Source organism: Festucalex cinctus, chromosome 11, assembly GCF_051991245.1.
Source record: "Festucalex cinctus isolate MCC-2025b chromosome 11, RoL_Fcin_1.0, whole genome shotgun sequence".
Classification (NCBI taxonomy): Eukaryota; Metazoa; Chordata; class Actinopteri; order Syngnathiformes; family Syngnathidae; genus Festucalex; species Festucalex cinctus.
The window spans coordinates 14,776,040-14,795,351 of record NC_135421.1 but is presented as its reverse complement, the minus strand read 5'-3'; the positions used below and the strand labels follow the sequence as shown (position 1 = coordinate 14,795,351).

Here is a 19,312-nt window from a genome sequence, read left to right as displayed (position 1 = left end):
AAGGGAGTTTTGTATGGAAATGTATCACTCTTTTGAACACAAATTGTTTTTAGAAGCAAAACGCTTTTTTCCAACTTGCTGGACTATTTTTTCTCATCCAACACCGGATCAGAACTCGTGTCACAGAACGCTGTCAGGGGTAAAGCCTAATTTATGCCTCTACGTTTGCTCTCGCGTTGATGACCAGCGTAGATCACATGATCTACGCGAGCCATGAATTTTAAATGCCGCGTAGCTCGTGGCCGGCTGCGGTGCACACGTCGCCAATCCTTGCACGCCGTAGATGGCGGGGCGTAGCTCGCTCGTGATTGGTCAGTTCGATGGCGTACTCGGCTTTTTTCTTTTTTTTTTTCTCTCTCCCCGCCCAGATAGTTTCCGTGAAGGCAACTGTTTGGCGGCGCAAATCAACTTCCTGCTCGGAGACCATGGCTGTGCATGTGGATATGTGCCTGGGATGAGAGGCGGAAAACAACAACTAAAAAAAACAAAAAACAAACAAAACAAAAAAAAATGTTCGATAAGCGCGTGGCTGTTGTGTTTTGGCGAGTTTACGGCTGACACCGGTGCAAATTGACAATAATTAATTGCCACGGTGATTAACTTACTCTCCCCCCGGCTTTGTTTCGTGATTCTGAATTAAATTGAACTTCCTGAATTTGTCATAAAATGCAGAGAACTCTCCACACTGTGGCGTCCCAGCCATAGCGACAGCGGGACTTGGTGTGAAACTACAGCAGACATGATGTGTATTGCGCACAAGTTGGAAGGCAAACGCACGAGCGGAGCTGCGCCGTGACGCCTACGCGTGAGCGTCAAGCAGAAGTATACTGAGGCCTTAAGTCAGTGATGATCGCACACACTGGAGGTGAGGGTGAAGAGATTCATGTAAAAAAAAAAATCCGAACTATCCCTTTAAAAAGGAACAAGAGCAAACGCTGACCCGGCCGGAACTATGTCTTTAACAGGAAGTCACTAGAGCGATTGTTGGGGGGGGAGAAAAAAAATCCTATTAATTATTTTCCACACTAAAAGTACTGTATGTAAACCAAAATTCGTCACATTAAACAAAAAGTAAAAATAAATCATATTTAATATGTAACTGTTTTCGTTAACCACAGGGCGACAAATTGACCCGGAACCGGAAGCTAATCAAGCGATAGACGCTAGTTATACTCCGTTGGTGTCTTTCCTTTCCCGAGTCGTAACGAAAAAAAAAGAGACGCAAATTGGATGTTCACATGCGCGATTAAACACGCAAACTTCCAAGAAGGTGACAGAAGACGAGGGAGTTTGTGTTTAAATAACTATTTTCTAAAAAGGGTGAGTGCCTGCGCAAGACAAGTTTGGTGTCGCTAGCCTTGGCTCGCTAGCTTTAGCGCGAGCCAACACGACCGTGAAATGCTGTTTACAATTTCAGCTAGTCGAGAGTTTTCTTTTGGTTCTCGTGTTTATTGAAGGATTGAACAGTTATTGTGAGCCTTCGGGTTAGGCTGGTAATGGCGAAAACGAACGGCCTTTTTTCGGTGGCAAAACAAAATGAAAAGTTGGTGAAAAGCCACAAAAGGGGGTGAAGCGAGGCGGGAACTACGCGCAGTCACGACTCACGGCAGAATAACCTATCACGCTCAACCTACTGTTATCACGGTAAAAATCACGGCAAATTAGCCAGTCACACCATAAGTATATTGTGTCGCTCTAGTGATTGACCAGTCACAGTCGTTTAAGGCAAAAATAATGCTAGTAGGAGAGTTGCCGGTCACGGAAACGTAAACCTTCCTTTTTTTTTTTTTTCTTTTTTTTTTTTTTTTCTTTCTTTTTTTTTTTTAAATAAACAAGTCTGATGCGGTTTGTAATTTGCCTCTTTTGCGTTTCTGCAATGATATCAAAGTGATAATGAAATGCACGTCCGTGTTTGTTTCCTGCCTTTCCTAATATCCGTTTATGCCCTTCAGAAATGGACTCTCCAAGCACAAGTCCTGCTCAGACACAACACCATGGTAAGTTCATTCAGCTGTGAAAAATGTTTTCGTGCGGTCTGGTTCCCTGGTTACATGAGGCTGTCAGAAGTAGCAGGCGATTCCATTGACAATAGTGTCAGTAACAGTCAAGCTTGCTGGTGGGAAGTGTCGCCAGTTGGGGGTTTTCCGTCACTCATTTACGTTACGGCACGTTACGGCACGTTACGGTGGACAAACAGATGAATTGATGATGCCTTTTGCTTGCTCACACGTGCTGTAACTTGTGTGCGACCGTTAGGAGAGTCGGATGAGGGCCCCGCGCCCCAGCACGAGTCCCCTGTTGCCAAGAGCCCGGCCGGAGGAGGAGGAGACGGCAGCAGCGGCTCCGACGACAGCAGCAGCAGCGAGGACGAACATGATGTAGCCATGAGGAAGATCAGGAGCAGCGTGGCGCACGTCACGGTAACACATTTTCTCAAAACATTTCAAAACAAAGAGTCACTTGGAGTTTGTTTTTTCCAAAATTTTCAAAATTAATATTCGACCGTTTAAACATGATGCGGACCACCTCTGCTAAAATTGCCTCCATATTTACTCAAGCAGATTCGGATTCAAAATGAAATTGTTCATATACATAATTAGCATTTGCTTTGGTTTTCTTAAAAAAAAAAAACGACTGAGGGCCGTTCTTTTGTGAGGGTGACGGGAATCAGTCTGCTTTCATGGGGGGCTACACATCATTATTATTATTATTATTATTATTATTATTTCTTTTCTTTTTTTTTTCTTTTTTTGATCGGGGGTAGATAACACAAGTTTCACTTCATTTTGTCCAATTTCATGTCTTTTTTTTTAAATTTATTTATTTATTTATTTTTATTATACGGCATACGGAAACATTTTGAAATGAATTGAATCGTAATAATGACTGTTGAGAAACTGAAATCAGGATTTGAAGCTGACTTCCTAAGGATGACTGGATTATAAAAATAGCTTCCGATTCATTTGATAGTGGTTTGGCTGTCGATTTTTTATGACAACTGTACGCATTAATATGATGACATCACATCAGCAAAACACGCTTGTGCTTTGAACGGCGACTTTTGAGCACGTCATTGTTGGACTCCAGCAACTTTGTGGCCATCGAGAGCATCTCATCAATTTTCTTCGAAATGCAATTCGAAAGGCTTGAATTGAACTTGCCTTCAACTGTAGAAATCCTAACACAATGACGAAGAATGAGTGTGATTATTGATCGGGATGACACGATTGACCAAAATCATTTTGGCAGGCCGTAGCACACCACGCCAACTCACAAGTTTCCTTCCGTTGTGCAAAGGAAAGGAAATGTTTTCAAAGCCGCCTGCGCTTTTTTGCAGAGGGCCCCGGAGCAACCGCCGACTGACGTGGGACAGCCAGACGAGTCCCCATCCGGAAGCCCAGACGGGTCCAGGGAACGAGAGAGATCTGGGCCCGGAAGCCCCAGCAGATCCAGGGAGCGGGACCGGTCCAGAGGACGAGAACGATCCAGGTCCAGAGACTGGGACCGATCCAGAGGACGAGACCGGTCCAGGTCCAGACAACGAGACCAGTCCAGAGGACGCGAGCGGTCCAGGTCCCGAGACTGGGACAGATCCAGAGGACGAGACCGGTCCAGATCCAGAGACCGGGATGAATACAGAGACCGGGACCGGTCCAGGGGACGAGAACGGTCCAGATCAAGAGACCGACGCCACCCTCGGTAAGAAACAACAACTTGAGGAGGGACGTCCATCATAATCCAGTACCATCCATCGTAATCCAGTTTTTGTCCAAATCCGTCTGTGGCATATTTTGTAAGTTGAACAAGAATGCAGTTTGTTGTTTGCATGCGTTTTCCTTCAGCAGGCGGCAGCGTGCACAAACGAGTGCATTTGAATTTGCTCTTGACTCCTTCGTCGCTTTTTGTGACATGCCCACAAATGGTTTTTGTTCATCTGTATATACTTTTTCTGGTGTCAAGAATGAGCTTCTGTCCTCTTGCAGCCCACTGATCTTTATATATGACTGGAAAGCTGATAGGCCAAGACTTTTGAGGTCGCGAAGCGGCCATATTGCTCCTCCCAAAAAAAACGTTTCTCGCCACCCCATCCTATACATTTACAGGATCCAAATTGGAGAACATTTGAGACAGTACTTAGTAGAAACAGCATCATTTATGAAGTTTAAAATGTATTCAACATGTTGGGTGTTGAACATCAAAGTTTGGAATGCACCTTTTGAATTTGATGTGCGTGACGTTGACAGCGGGCTGTTTTCAGGGATGGCTACTTGAGCGAGCGGCGCAGGGACGGTGAGCGGCGGGGTCGTGGCCCCTCGGCCAACGGGCAGCCGGCGTGGAGCGACGAACCGGCGCCACCAGCCAAGAAGAAGAAGAAGGAGGAGCTGGACCCCATCCTGACCCGGACGGGCGGCGCTTACATCCCACCCGCCAAGCTGCGCCTCATGCAGCAACAGATCACCGACAAGAGCAGGTAGGTTGCTTTGTTAGATGTGTCGAGGTGGCCGGCGACGGATGTCTGGCGCTTCATAATCCCTCCCTCCCTCACCATCGCGCAGCTTGGCCTACCAGAGGATGAGCTGGGAGGCACTGAAGAAGTCCATCAACGGTCTGATTAACAAAGTCAACGTGTCCAACATCGTCAACATCATCCAGGAGATCTTGCAGGAGAACATCGTCCGGGGAAGGTAAGAGAAGCCCCGGCCACCTTCACACGATTCAACTCCGAATAAAAACAAAAACAACAACTGCAATGTCGACATGTCTGTCGATGAAATGGATGAAAATGTGATCGATTTTCTACGGAGCCCCGCAGGGGACATAACCAAAAGATTTAGGACTGCAATGCTATTGCGTCACATTGCAAAACTATTGCATTATAACGCAATAATTTGTGATAAAACGCAAAACTATAATGCAATAGTTGCGTTGTTCATTAACTTTTACTGAATATATATACATAAAATCATAATAAGATAAATATAATGATGTATTGTAAAACAACTCAACTCAACTTTATTTATAAAGCGCTTTAAGAACAGGCATTGCTGTATACAAAGTGCTGTACATAAACATAAATATCAGTTTTAAAGTAAACAAGAACAAAGCAAACATTTTGAAGTGCAGTACAAGTTTGTTTAGTTTTTTTCCCCAAGTAAATACATTTTTCATCAGTAAATAAATAAAGAACATAGTTATATTTGGAGGGGAACGAAAATTTCCACTTTTTAACGATAAAACTAATCCACTTTTGCTAATGACCCGGAAGTGGAATCTCTTGTTCACTTGCAATTTATTTTGCAGTATATTTTGCAAAAGTCATTGCGTTAAAATGCAATAGGTTTGCATTATATAGCAAATGATTGCATTTTAACGCAATAGTTATTTCAATATAACGCAATAGCATTGCAAAGTAACACAATAGAATTGCGTTATAATGCAAAGTATTGCGTTATATTGCAATCTTAAATATTTTGGTGATGTCCCCTCTGTAGTTTTCATGGTTACCTGGAAAGATTTTCATTTCGGCTGTACAAAAGAAGAAGGGTCGAAAGTCGACTTCATTACACAACACTTGAAATGTTTTGTTTGTTTTTTTTTTACTCCCCAAATATTCTTTCCATTTAAAGAAAAATAAATGCTAAAAGTAAAGTAAATCAAGTTTTGTTCAAGAAAATTAACCATCAATCAATTGAATTAAAAAAACAACTTATGATCACAAAAAAGTACTAAAAATCAAAATATTGTTAAACAAATGTGTAATATTGATCTTGATTGCTCTACGTGTTAATAAAACAAAAAATAGTTGATAATATTCAATTGGATATATATATTTTTTAATTAATCAGATGATGAATCTATCATCAGACTTGAATTCTGCCAAATATCGTAATCTTATTGCAATTTTGTTTTTATTATTATGTTGTATGGTGACCGTGAGTGCTTTGATAGGCACCTATAAAGTAAATGAATGATGATTGTTATGATTATTATTATGATCTGCAAAAACCTCAAACGGGAAATAAGAAAGTGAAGCGTGTGTGTGCGTGTTGAGGGGTCTGCTGTCGCGGTCGGTGCTGCAAGCGCAGGCGGCGTCTCCCATCTTCACGCACGTCTATGCCGCTGTGGTGGCCATCATCAACTCCAAGTTCCCGCAGATCGGCGAGCTCATCCTCAAGCGGCTCATCCTCACCTTCAGGCGCGGATACCGACGCAACATCAAGGTTAGCGGATGGATGGCATCTGTTGTTGCCGTGGCGACCCCGGCGTAGCCACAACAATTTGCGTCATCGGCAACTTGTTGTGGTGGCCCCCGTTGCATTAGCGTTAGCATTGATTGATCATTTCAAACACATTCCTACTGTAGTTAATATCGGTCGTCATAATAATATTCACATATTGTCATTTTTCTAACAGCTTTATTTGACTTATATTTACTAAAGAAAGAATTCAATCCTGTGCAAAATATGGCAACATAAAATGGATTTAAAATTCAGGATGAACAGGAAGATAAATGTAAAGATACATTTTTTTTTATTTATCTTTTTTATTATATTCTTCCTAAAATGTTATTTATTTTTTGTTTGTAAAAAAGTAATTTTTCAAGAATTGCTTGGTGTTTCTTGAGGTAAGCCTCCTGACGAACAGATTTTTATTTTTTATTTTTTATTTTTTTTGTCGTGTAACAAACTTATTTTCCATACAAAAGATGAAACCAGTTTCCTTTAAAAAAAAAATCTTACTCAAATCAAGTATAATTTTTCCCACAAAGTTATAAAATGATTAAAAAATATTAAAAAATATATATATAAAAAAAATAAAATAATAACTACTGATGTATTGAGGACAAATGTATTTCAAATTCAGGATGCAAAGGAAGATAGCATACTCTTTAAATGTAAAGATAATTTTTTTTTTTTTAAGATAAATTTTTTTTTTAATGAAAAGTCAGTTTTATTATATTTTTCCTAAAATGTTTATTGTGTGTGTAAAGTTATTTTTCAAGAATTGCTTCGTGTTTCTTGAGATAAATGGAAGTTTGCTGAAGAAGAATGTGATGTTTTTTTTTGTTTTTTTTAAAAATGTTTTTCAGCAACAATGTCTGACATCGTCCAAGTTCGTGGCTCACCTCATCAACCAGAATGTGGTACGTTTGCACGTACGAGTGTTTGTAGCGGGTTTGCCGACGCGTGTGTCATACACATGTGCAGGCCCACGAGGTTCTGTGCCTGGAGATGCTGACGCTGCTCCTGGAGCGTCCCACCGATGACAGCGTGGAGGTGGCCATCGCCTTCCTCAAGGAGTGCGGACTCAAGCTCACCGACGTCTCCCCCCGCGGCATCAACGGTCAGCAGAGCAAACGCACAAACCACGCAATCACATCTGTCCTTATTTGGACACTTTTGCCTTCTTGCTGCTCTCATCACCAACCAACAGTTAGGCTCCACCCTCATGGCACATTTTAGCGCCAATTTTTTTCATAGAGAAAAATCTTGACATCAAAGTTGTTTTAATGATGATAATGAAAACGTCAATTGACTGAGTGCCTTTCTCGTAAAAACGTCCCCTAACTTTTGACAAAGACAACTTTTATTTTCTTAACTAAAAAGATTTAATCTTACAAATGAATTGATTTGTCTTTTTTTGTAAAGGTGATTTCTTTTTTGTTCTATTCATACAGGATGGAAGTGTTATAATTCATTTTGTACTTTTTTTTTTTTTTTAATATATAAATAGAAGTTTTTGTTGACACCACAAGCTTTCCAATCCATTTCATATTTTTTCAAAAGACTGAAATACTAGCATTTAAAAAAACAAACCAAAGTGTGCAGTGTGATTTGGTGTTGACATGAGGCCGACTGACTGACCGCCCGCCTTGTTTTGCAGCCATCTTCGAGCGTCTGCGCAACGTCCTACACGAGTCGGCCATCGACAAGCGCGTGCAGTACATGATCGAGGTGATGTTCGCCATCCGCAAGGACGGCTTCAAGGACCACCCCGTCATCCCCGAGGGCCTCGACCTGGTGGACGAGGACGACCAGTTCACGCACATGCTGCCGCTCGACGACGACTACGACGCCAATGACGTCCTCAGTGAGTGCAAAGGCCACACATGTATTCCTTGATATATTGGTATCATAGGTTACCATTCAATTCAATACCAATTAATCCCGATGCGAACCTATAAGTCGATTGAGATTTTTTTTAAACTCAAATTGAGAAAATACTACTCAGTAAAACTTGTACATGTACACCGTAAGATTTGTATGATAATGTATTTAATTAAAACTTCAATACTGCATTGAACAAACACGATGCAAATCTGTTTCATGTTTGATTTAAATTAAATATTATATGGTAGGGCTGTGCAATGAATCAAAATTCAATTACAATTTCAAATTTTATACTCCACAATTACAAAATCAGCATCATCGTCAAAAAAATATTATTCATACTAATTTTGAATCGTTTGTTGTTTTAATGTGTAAATTTGCAATTTTTTAAATAACTATTAAATATAATTTTTTATTTTTTGTTTTTATTTATTTATTTTTATTACATTTTTGATAGTAAATATTTTTTAAATAACTAATAAATTTAGTTTAATCCAAAAGGAACTTGCATAATGATAGTGTTTCAAAGAATTTTGTCTTAATCATTTTTATATTTAAAAAATAAGTGATCATCTTAGTTGTCATTTCAATTACTGGTATTACCAAATGAATTGTGATGAATCTTTTTTCCATAATGGAGCAGCCCTATATTAAAGTTTCATGTTCCGTGACGACATTGTTCCATGCTTAAGGTGTGAAGCCTAACCCACAAAGTAAAACATTTTGTTGAATATTTCCATTAAATATTGATGTTTAAACATTGATTTGGCCGCATATTGAATCAATACAAGAATTGTGCGCTGTAATATTGGGGTATATCGTCAAATAGTGTTTTTTTTTTTTTTTTTTAAATACCCCTGCTTTTCACCATCATTCTCCTTAGTTTTACAAACACAAGATTTTTTTTTTTTTTAAGCACTTTCGTTTTTTTGTTTTTTTTATTTAGTGAATGAAAATATTGTTCGCATAACCGGTTCAGAAAATGGATGGATGGACTTGGAAGTTAAGTTTTTGTTGCCTGTCAAAAGTTTGCCAGAAATGCACTCTTGAGACGACAAGAACTATCCAGCAGTGCTGTTGTGAGTTTTGCTGTTGAAAAAGACACTTGAGACGCTTAACAGGGAGACAAAAAGTTGACTGAAGTACTTACTTGCTGTGCACAGACTTCAGTCGTTGGTCCTGCCTTCGATTGGTTGGTTCGATCTGACCTGACCCAATCCCAATGACATTAGTAAGAAAAATAGTGTCTTCTATGTGGTACACTGGAAAAAGGATATGATGATGGATAATACGGAATATATGTGTGAACATTACAATTGATAAGATTGCACATATGAATAAACTCTTTTCTCACTTACCTGTAAAGATGCACACAAACAGCATGATAAATATGTGTGTGTGCGTAGACGTGTTCAAGATGGACCCAAACTTCCAGGAAAATGAGGACAAGTACAAAACGCTGAAGAGAGGTAAGAAGGACGGCGCGTCTTGAATCGTCCTGTGGTCAGGACAAGTAAGCGAGTTTGACATGTGGCTGTGCAGACATCTTGGATGAGGGCAGCAGTGACTCGGGCGAGGAAGGAGACAGCCAGGACGACGACGACGATGACGACGACGAGCAGCAGCGGGACGGCGAAGGTGAGATGAGATGAGAGAGACATCGTCCTCTTGTGCGCTCTCGGCGTGACGTGATGCCGGTCCTGACGTTTGTTTTCCCCAGACGAGAAGGTGACCATCTTGGACCAGACGGAAGTCAACCTGGTGGCCTTCAGGAGGACCATCTACCTCGTCATTCAGTCCAGGTCGCACACCACATCAATATGGCCGCATGTGTAGCCAGAGATTTTCACATTTTTCACATCCACAAATATAGCCGATATTTTTTTGTTTTTAAACAAAATGTTTATTGAATTGTTTGATTGCAAAATTGACAACGAATGAACTAAATAAAATCACTTGCCACACATCTTTCTCAGGACTAGGGCTATCAAAATTAATCAACAAGTAATCAATTATCAGATTATTCGACAACTATTTTAACTCGTTAGCTCCCAAAAACATATAAATACGTTCTATTTTAAATGTTTTGTTTCCCAAAGACATATTTATACGTTTTTTTGTTTTTGTTTTTGTTTTTGTTTTGTTTTTTTTGTTTTTTATATTATAGCATACCGAAGGCTTTGATGCAGCCTCTCAACTGCAAAGAACAGTTGAAGGAATGGTAGTTATTACACAAACAGCCAGCAGGTGGCAGCAGAGTATAAGAGATCAACCAGAGCCATGTTGGGGGGGGAAAGCTCAATTTCTCACAATTCTGAATAGATTTTTGACTAATGATGAAACTTAGCTATATTCTAACGCTAATCGCTGCAGAACGGAAACGGATAAAAATATACTTTTTTTTTTTTTTTCCTGACAAAAGAAGAGACTCCAATCTTTGTTTTGGTAGGTTCCATGTTTTGATAGCAAAAGAAGAATACAATATTCTGTGGGCCTTGCAAAATCAGTCCAAAATCTACTAAAGGGGTTGGGTCAGTGAAAATGGCTGTGAGTCAATGAGTTAATAGTATTCAGGGGAAAAATGCTTTTGTAAAACACTTTAATGCAAAATGAATCCAATTAGTTGATTGAATATGTTGACATGCTGAAATCAGAATATTTTCTGCCATTTCGGATGAAAAAATGTCTCCAAACGATGACTCAATTATGAAAATAGTTGTTGATTAATCCATGAATTTTGACAGGGTGGATTTATGAAAATAGTTGTTGATTAATCCATGAATTTTGACAGGGTGGATGCATTTGACTTTATATTGTGCTTTGTTCAAATGCCAGTACTCAGTAAATACTTATTATATTATACTTTAAATTCATTCTAATAAATGCAATGATCGTAAAAATTGGCATATTTTTTTTCAGTTTATTTTCATCGTGGCACATTCGTTATCGGGGCCACTAGCGGTTAGCTGTCGCATAGCACGTATGTCTAATTGCGTGCATCTTGACTTGTGTGCTTTGTGCAGTTTGGACTTTGAGGAGTGCGCACACAAGCTGATCAAGATGGACTTTCCCGACAGTCAAACGGTATATAACACGCACACGTGACAAATATGCGCTTTCTGGCTGGTTGATGGACTGACTGCTCACCTGTCCACCGACCTGTGTGCGTGCGTGCAGAAGGAGCTTTGCAACATGATTCTGGATTGCTGCGCTCAACAGAGGACCTACGAGAAGTTCTTTGGATTGCTAGCTGGGGTAAGACGCGCGCACATTGGTTACATTCACTCAAGATGAAAATTAAGGTGTCTTTTTTTTTAATGATTGTATTTGGCTTCGCAACCTGAAAACATGTCTAGAGTGGCGGGATCCTGGCTAATGGTGGCAGGTTGCGACCGAAGCTGATGGTGAATAGTGAAAAACGTGCAAATTGTGGATGATCAGCCCAAATGGGGATGAAAAGCGCAAATAAGCAGCAGATCAAGACAAAAAAAAAAAAAACACAAAAGAGCAGAAAATGGCGGCTTATCGCCCACGTTCCATCCATCCAAAGCGCTTTTCATCACCAGGACACAAATAGGCCAAAGTATTTGGATGGGTCCAAATTTTTCCTGCCGAGCGAGCGCCAACAATAACTGAAATGATGCGAAATTGCCGAGTGGCTGGTAACGCGGTAGAAAAAACAACAACAGTCGCTTGGTGAGCAAATCAAAGTGTTGACGCTTTCTTTTGTTTGTTTTAGCCACTTTGCAATGCTAATCGCTAAGCTAATTGCTGTGTCTCCACCGCGTTTGGCTGATTGAGCCATCCGAGTCGGATTAGCGTGACGGCGCGTCACAGATGAGGAGGCCGTTTGGAGAGAAAAATAAATACATCGAGGACTTGTCGAAGATGAAGACGAGTGTCAACAATTTGGATTGATTATTAGGACAGTCGCGTCATCACAGCTATGGAGGACCAAAACTGCCAAAATTCAAAATAGATAAATAACTAAATAAATGACTAAAAGTGAGAATAAAAATGAATATAAAAATTATCATTTGAATATATATCGAAATAAATCTGTTTTTATTTTCACTTGTAGTCATTTATTTAGTTATGTATTTAGTCATTTATTTATTTAGTCATTTATTTAGTCTTTTATTTTGAATTTTGGCAGTTTTGGTCCGTACTGCCAAGTGGAAATGTTATTCAAATGAGGGGGCGGTCCTAAGAGTGTCTTGGGTTGGACTCCGCCGTTGCAAACTGCCTGTCATTGGTCGAGTGAGCAGCTTGGCGAACAAGGAAGTCTCGCCAGCTTGCAATGGACGAAGATTGTGTCCACTGTCACCTCAACTTTCGCCCAGCTTGCAATGGACGAAGATTGTGTCCACTGTCACCTCAACTTGCGACTTGAGTTGCTAGACAACAAGTGAGAGCTGCTCACTCGACTAATGACGTGCAGTTTGTAACGGCGTAGCCCAACCCAAGACACACTTAAGACCACCCCCTCATTTGAATAACCTTTTGACTTGGCAGTACGACCCAAAATTCAAAATAAGTAAATGACTAAATAAATACATTACTAAATAAATAAATGATAAAAACTGATTTATTTCCATTTATATATAATTTCCGAATTATATATTTTTTTTTATATTCATTTTTATTTTCAGTTTTAGTCATTTATTTATTTAGTCATTTATTTATTTAGAGTTTTGGCGGTTTTTGGTCCTCCATACACAGCAGCCTTACGTACGGCTGCTCCATTAGCAAGAAAATATTCGTCACGGTTCGTTTTTTGCTACAAAACAAAAAAAATGTTTAAGCATGTAAAAAATAAGACAAATGAATTTCTTTGAAACACTAATTATTCAAGATCATTTTGGACTAAACAAGATTGGTTAAATGAGTCATTTTCAAATAAAAAAGGTGCAAATATATCAATTTAAACAACTCAAAATGAGTATTAAGCTTTTATTTTTGTTTACGATCATATCGATTTTGTATTTGTAGAGTGTAATCATTGAAAGTGTAATTGAATTTTGATGAATTGCACAACCTTAACGTCGTGTGGCAGTATCGTTGGTAGGGCTGTGCAATTAAATAAGGCATCATTGTAAACAAAAATAGAAAATTATTAATACTCATTTTGAGGTGTTGATGCATACAGTTGCACCTTTTTTTTAATTTTTATTTTTAACTATTGAATTTAGTTTCATCCAAACAAAATTCGCTTTATGATAGTGTTTCAAATAATTGGATTTGTCTTAATCATTTTTTACATTTAAAGGGATACTTTACTTATTTAGCCATTTTTGGCAGTCAAACATGAATATTTTGCCTATAATAAATTTTATATTTTCATTATTTTTCATGTACAATTAGTACCTTTTAAAAACACATTTTGCAACTTGCTGTCGACTGAAAATGACATCACAGCTCAGCTTGTAAATGTCATATGACCAAAGCTAGAAAACAGGTGAGCTGTGATTGGTCGTTACCTGAGCACTTGTGATGTCATTTTCAGTCGACAGCAAGTTGCAAAATGTGTTTTGAAAGGTACTAATTGTACGTGAAAAATAATGAATGTGTCAAATTAATTATAGACAAAATATTAACTTTTTATTGCTATAATGGGCTAAATAAATGAAGTATCCCTTTAAATATTTTCTTGTTTTGTACCGAAACATAAACAATCATCCTAATGGTGATTTCAATTATTAGCTAATTTAATAGTGAATAATATTTTCTCCCTAATCATCGGTTTTGAAGGCCTCAGTGCTGTAGGACCAAATTGAGCCACCGGTTTTGCGTACCCGCTCCCACAACTTGTTGTTGTTGTTGTTGTGTGGTGGATGAGGCTCATGAAAACAAAACAAAGAGCAACATTTTTGTCTTTGTGATGTTTGTATTGCATGTGTGCGCATGTGCAGAGGTTCTGCCTGCTGAAGAAGGAGTACATGGTGAGCTTTGAGGCCATCTTCGCCGAGCAGTACGAAACCATCCACAGGCTGGAGACCAACAAGCTGCGCAACGTGGCCAGACTCTTTGCTCACCTCCTTTACACCGACTCCATCCCCTGGAGTGTAAGCGCATGCATCAAACGCAAAGCCATTTTGTTGTCTTTTGGAATATGAGGAGGGTCCATCCGTCGACCTTGTGCTTGTCAGGTTTTGGAGTGCATCAAGATCAGTGAGGAGACCACCACCTCGTCCAGCCGAATCTTTGTCAAGATCCTCTTCCAGGAGCTGTGCGCCTACATGGGCCTGCCCACGCTCAACCAGCGCTTCAAAGACGTGTACGTACCGATGCCGATCCGCCAACTCGCGTGGACCCGACTTTCTTACAATCGCTTGAGTCGCAATCAATTGCTCGTGATGCTTTTCACCACACATTTGACCAATGATTGGACTCGTATCACAGTTCCGCTCCGTTCCACGAGACACAACCGCTCGCAATCTTTCATATACAAACATCACCATACCATATTATCACAATATTGTGGGGAGGTTGGCGATATTAAAAAAAAAAGAAGAAAAAAAAAGAAGTCACAATATTGCAAAAAAAAACACAAAAAATGGTCACAATATTGTAAAAAAAAAAGTCACAATATTGTAAAAAAAAATTGACACTATTGTTAAAAAAAAAGAAAGCGGTCACAATATTGTACAAAAAAAAAGTCACAATATTGTAAAACCCCCCAAAAAAAAGTCACAATAATGTAACAAAAAAACTATCACAATATTGTAAAAAAAAAAAAAGGCACAATACTAAAAAGAAAATGGTCACAACGTTGTTTGTTAAAAAAAATCACAATATTGTAGAAAAAAGTCACAATATTGTAAAAAAAAAAAAAAAGGCACAATACTAAAAAGAAAATGGTCACAACGTTGTTTGTTAAAAAAAATCACAATATTGTAGAAAAAAGTCACAATATTGTAAAAAAAAAAAAAAAGTACAAAAAAAAGCACAATATTGTGCTTTTTTTTTGTACATGACAGCAATACATATAAACAACCTAAATCTTTAATAAGACTTCATATTGAAGTTCTTTCTATTGCACGCACGTATCAAGTTCCTCCACATATTGGCTCACTTAACAATTATATTACGTTTCCCATTCATCTGACCATTAGTGTGGATTTTACTCATAGAAGGGCCAAAACATCCCCTATGAAAATTAAACGGCTCTAAAAAACTAGCCACCAGAGAGTGCTACAACTGCACAAAATGGAAATCAACCTGACTTTTTTTTTTTAACACTTTGAATACTATTATTATAGCAGTTTTTTATTTTTTATTTTTTTTAATTTTTTTTTATTTCTTTAAGGGCTGTACAATATGTCGAAAAAATATCGATATCACGATATTGACTCATGGAGTATGCATATTGCAAAGACATGCAATAAATTCCATATGGAATTTGATGCTTTGATCTGAATTTGACCAGCTAGCTGCTAAAGAAAATGTGCACTGCCATCTGATAGTTGATTTTTGAGAGGTAATTACAAATAATTAACTAAGATTATATTGAGTTTGCTTATTTTGCTGCATGAAAAACAAATTAATTCGTTCATTAGATCATAAAAATGTAATTTCTTTATATACACGTTAAATATTGTGATAATATTGATATCGCTATATTCAGCAACCTTATCGCATATCGCATGATTTTCCAGTGTTGTGCGGCGCTGATTTATTTTTTTTATTTTTTTCCCCCTCTCTGTTAGAAGCCGTTGGAATTTTGTTAGCACAAATGATGCTGGTGTTGAGGTGATTTGGAAAAACATGCATGTCCTCCTCCACACATGAAAATGTGCCAGAATGTATCAAATAGATATATTAATGTATGTGGTATTGACGTCTGCTTGCTCTCAGAAGTTGTTGGAATGACGTTGTTAGTGCTAACGGTTCAGGAGTTGTTTGATTAGATTTCAAAAACATGTATTTGTTTTTTGAGGGCTTGAACAGATGTGCTGCTTTTATAATATCGTGACACGACGACAATATTGTGTCCGTTTTAAGATCACGATATTGCCATAATCATTACATCGCTGCGTTTTAATACAACAGGCGAAAGAATTTGAGGTTGCAAATGTCAAACTTGTCTCGGCTGTCCTTTCCCGCTATTTTGCCAGCACTTGCAACTAATGTGTGGGGGGAAAAAAAAACAAAAAAACATCTTGTGGTTGTCAGGTGCCGCAAACGTTGACCCTTTTTGCGTCTTTTGCAGGACCCTGCAGAGCTTCTTTGAGGGCCTGTTCCCTCGCGATAATCCTCGGAACACGCGATTCGCAATCAACTTTTTCACCTCCATCGGCCTTGGCGGACTCACGTGAGCCACACGTTGACAAACGCGGCAACAAGATGCATCCGTCGCATTCGTCAACGTGAGTCCGTGTGGCTTTTGCAGGGACGAGCTGAGGGAGCATCTGAAGAATGCCCCCAAGATAATCATGACTCAGAACCAGGAAGTGGAATCTTCAGACTCCTCTTCCTCATCATCATCATCCTCCGACTCGTCCAGCGAATCGGATTCGTCCTCGTCATCATCGTCCGGCAGCAGCAGTAGCTCAGGTGCGTCCGCCTTTTGTCAAAAGTTCATCGGTGACATGTCGTCAACATAAAGTAGCAAACTGTCAATACTAGGGGTGTGCCAAAAAATCGATTCATAAAAGAATCGAGATTCTCATTTATGAATCGAATCGAATCAATATTAATATCCAAAAATTGATTTTATTTAAATTAGAAATGAAGAAGGAAAAAAGGCAGTTGTAGCCCACATGCTGTTTTTGTGGAAAAAGGCACTTAAAATAAAAAATTAATAAATGTTTACAAAAAAAAAAAAAAAAGACACTTTAATGTCTCTATTTGTCATTTTGTCTTGCAAAGCAGACTGGAGTAGATCATGACAATGTTGTGCATATCTGTAAATTGAAGCAGAAATCATTTGTCAATCAATTTTGTTCGAAAATCGTTTGAATCGAGATTCGTAAATCGATTCTGAATCGAATCGTAGACCCAAAAATCGTAATTGAATCGAATCGTGAGACAGTCAAAGATTCCCATCCCTAGCCAATACAGTCGCTGTATCCACATCCGCACCTTGTGGCCTCACCTTGATTACACTCCCCCCCCCTAAAAAGTGTTAGTACTTCCACTATTTTCCTACATTTTGGATGTAATTCCACCAGCAGCCACCACACGTTTGATACTGTGTCCATTTGAAAAACAGGAAGTATGTCAAGCTCCGCCTCCTTTTTGCTGAAGACAATTGACATTCAGCTTGTGAATGTCACATCACCAAACCTAGAAAACAGGTGAGCTGTGATTGGTTACCTGAGCCCTTGCGATGTCATTTTCAGTCGACAACAAGTTGCTAAATGTGTTTTTAAAGGTACTAATTGGACATGAAAAATCGTGAAAATATTACATTTATTATAGGCAAAATATGAACTTGTTATTGCTGTAATGGGCTAAATAAGTGAACTATGCTTTTAAGGATGACATGCAAGTTGATTTAACCGCACTTGATAAATGTATTGCGTTTAAAAAAAAAACACAAAAAAACACACAGTTGTGTCCGTGAAACTGAAATTGTCAAATGAAAAATTAGTTTGTCCAACTTGATGGAAGAAAAATGTGACAAAAGTGTACGAGTATGAACTTGTCTGTCACGTTGAGCAAATGATTGACGGCCGCTTTGTCTTCAACCCCCTCCAGACTCTGACGCCAAACGCAAAAAGCAGAAGAAGAAGAAAGGACAAAGTGACAGGAAGACGACGACGACGACGAGGAAGAAGGCGGCTGATCACAGGGGACACGAGGAGAAAGGACGCAGACGGCGTGAAGAAGAAGAAGAGGAGGAGAGGGCGAGGCGCACGAGGGAGGAGCCCAAGCGAGGGAGGGAGGAGGACAAACGGGGGAGGGGGAGAGCGGAGGAGCGCAACAAGGAGAACCGAGACGGCAACCGAGACAGGAGGCGCCCGTGAACGCTCGCCAATACACAACTTCACACCATTTAAACTCTCTTTAATTCCACGTGAGGGGACACTTTTGCCCTCATTTAACCTCGCTCCAAGACGCAATTTAGAAAATAGTCAGGGAAAAAAAAAAAAAAAAACTTGAGATGGACAAATGATTCCAAATTCCATCCATTTGTAGGGATGGGTTCGTTTGGACTGCCAATAAATAGCAAAACCAGGACTAGTATTGACAAACTGTTTCAACAGATATTTGACTCATTGAGACATTTTCAGCAGTAAAAAAAAACAAAAAACAAAAAACATTTTGTTTATAATTAATGTGGTAAAGTAATTATTTTTCACGCACAATTAGTACCTTTAAAAAGTCATTTTTCTACTTGCTGTCGACTGATGATGACTTCATCACCTGTGTTGAGGAAGTAGGTAAGGTCCAGTCATGGCTCAGTTTGCTGACCAAACCCAGAAGACAGGTGAGCTTGTGATTGGCCATGACCTATTTCCTCAGCACAGGTGATGATGTCATCATGAGAAGAAAACAGTAGAAAAATGACTTTTCAAAGGTATTGTACATGAAAAATAATGAAGTTACCACATGAATTCTAGACAAAATACTGACTTTTGACTGCTGAAAATGTCTCAATGAGACAAGTATCCCTTTAATGTTTGATGAGGTTTGGAATTTGTGTAACGAATGGGCACACCAGATGGAATTCCATCCTGCGTATGCATATGTTGTTGTGCCGATACCCGCATCGGGGATGCGGCATTAAAAACGTTGGCATGACTATCGGTGAGTACGAACAATTAACGGCCAATGCCATTTTACCAATACTGGCATAGAAATGTCAAGATGTGATCACAGGTGTTGGGTGCAAGCATTTCCTGTTTGACAAATGTTTTCAAGCAGTGTCTGGCCAGGATAGGTCGATTTGTTTATGTGTAGGTTGGCTGAGCAACCTATCAAATGTCAGGTCAAATGATGTCATCATTGCCAATACAATAATCATCTCCTTTTCGCAAGTGTTTTTGACGTGATGTATGTTCATCTCAACTTTGTGGACATCTTGCACACGTTCTTGATCAACTCGAGCATGTTTACACACGTGTTCTCCGCATTTGTCACGTGTTCTTTTTGCACCTGAGACGGAATCCAACTAGATTAGTGAGCTAATCCATTCCTTGCCATGGAAACAGAAGCATTTTCATTCCTCCATGAAGCAACAGAGTAATCGGTTG

The 19,312-nt window shown here is 39.2% G+C and overlaps 1 protein-coding gene across 1 annotated transcript; it reads left to right on the top strand.

Annotated features, from left to right (window-relative positions):
* The first annotated feature begins 1,139 nt into the window (after nt 1-1,139).
* Nucleotides 1,140-19,096, top strand: cwc22 (CWC22 spliceosome associated protein). The gene is made up of 20 exons (XM_077537129.1): nt 1,140-1,320; nt 1,953-1,997; nt 2,257-2,420; nt 3,338-3,699; nt 4,259-4,471; nt 4,557-4,685; nt 6,053-6,221; nt 7,091-7,144; nt 7,209-7,344; nt 7,885-8,091; nt 9,518-9,580; nt 9,654-9,749; nt 9,832-9,913; nt 11,135-11,195; nt 11,289-11,366; nt 14,024-14,176; nt 14,261-14,388; nt 16,324-16,425; nt 16,504-16,667; nt 17,814-19,096. The coding sequence occupies exons 2-20, from the start codon at nt 1,955-1,957 to the stop codon at nt 18,080-18,082; spliced, it is 2,673 nt and encodes an 890-aa protein (XP_077393255.1). The 5' UTR covers nt 1,140-1,320; nt 1,953-1,954; the 3' UTR covers nt 18,083-19,096.
* Nucleotides 19,097-19,312: the final 216 nt, after the last annotated feature.

Excerpts from the sequence above, each read along its gene's own strand:
- cwc22 (XM_077537129.1), top strand. The coding sequence starts at position 1,955 with ATGGACTCTCCAAGCACAAGTCCTGCTCAGACACAACACCATG. Across the intron at positions 7,145-7,208 it reads ACCTCATCAACCAGAATGTG|GCCCACGAGGTTCTGTGCCT; the intron begins GTACGTTTGCAC and ends ACACATGTGCAG. Across the intron at positions 9,914-11,134 it reads TACCTCGTCATTCAGTCCAG|TTTGGACTTTGAGGAGTGCG; the intron begins GTCGCACACCAC and ends TGCTTTGTGCAG.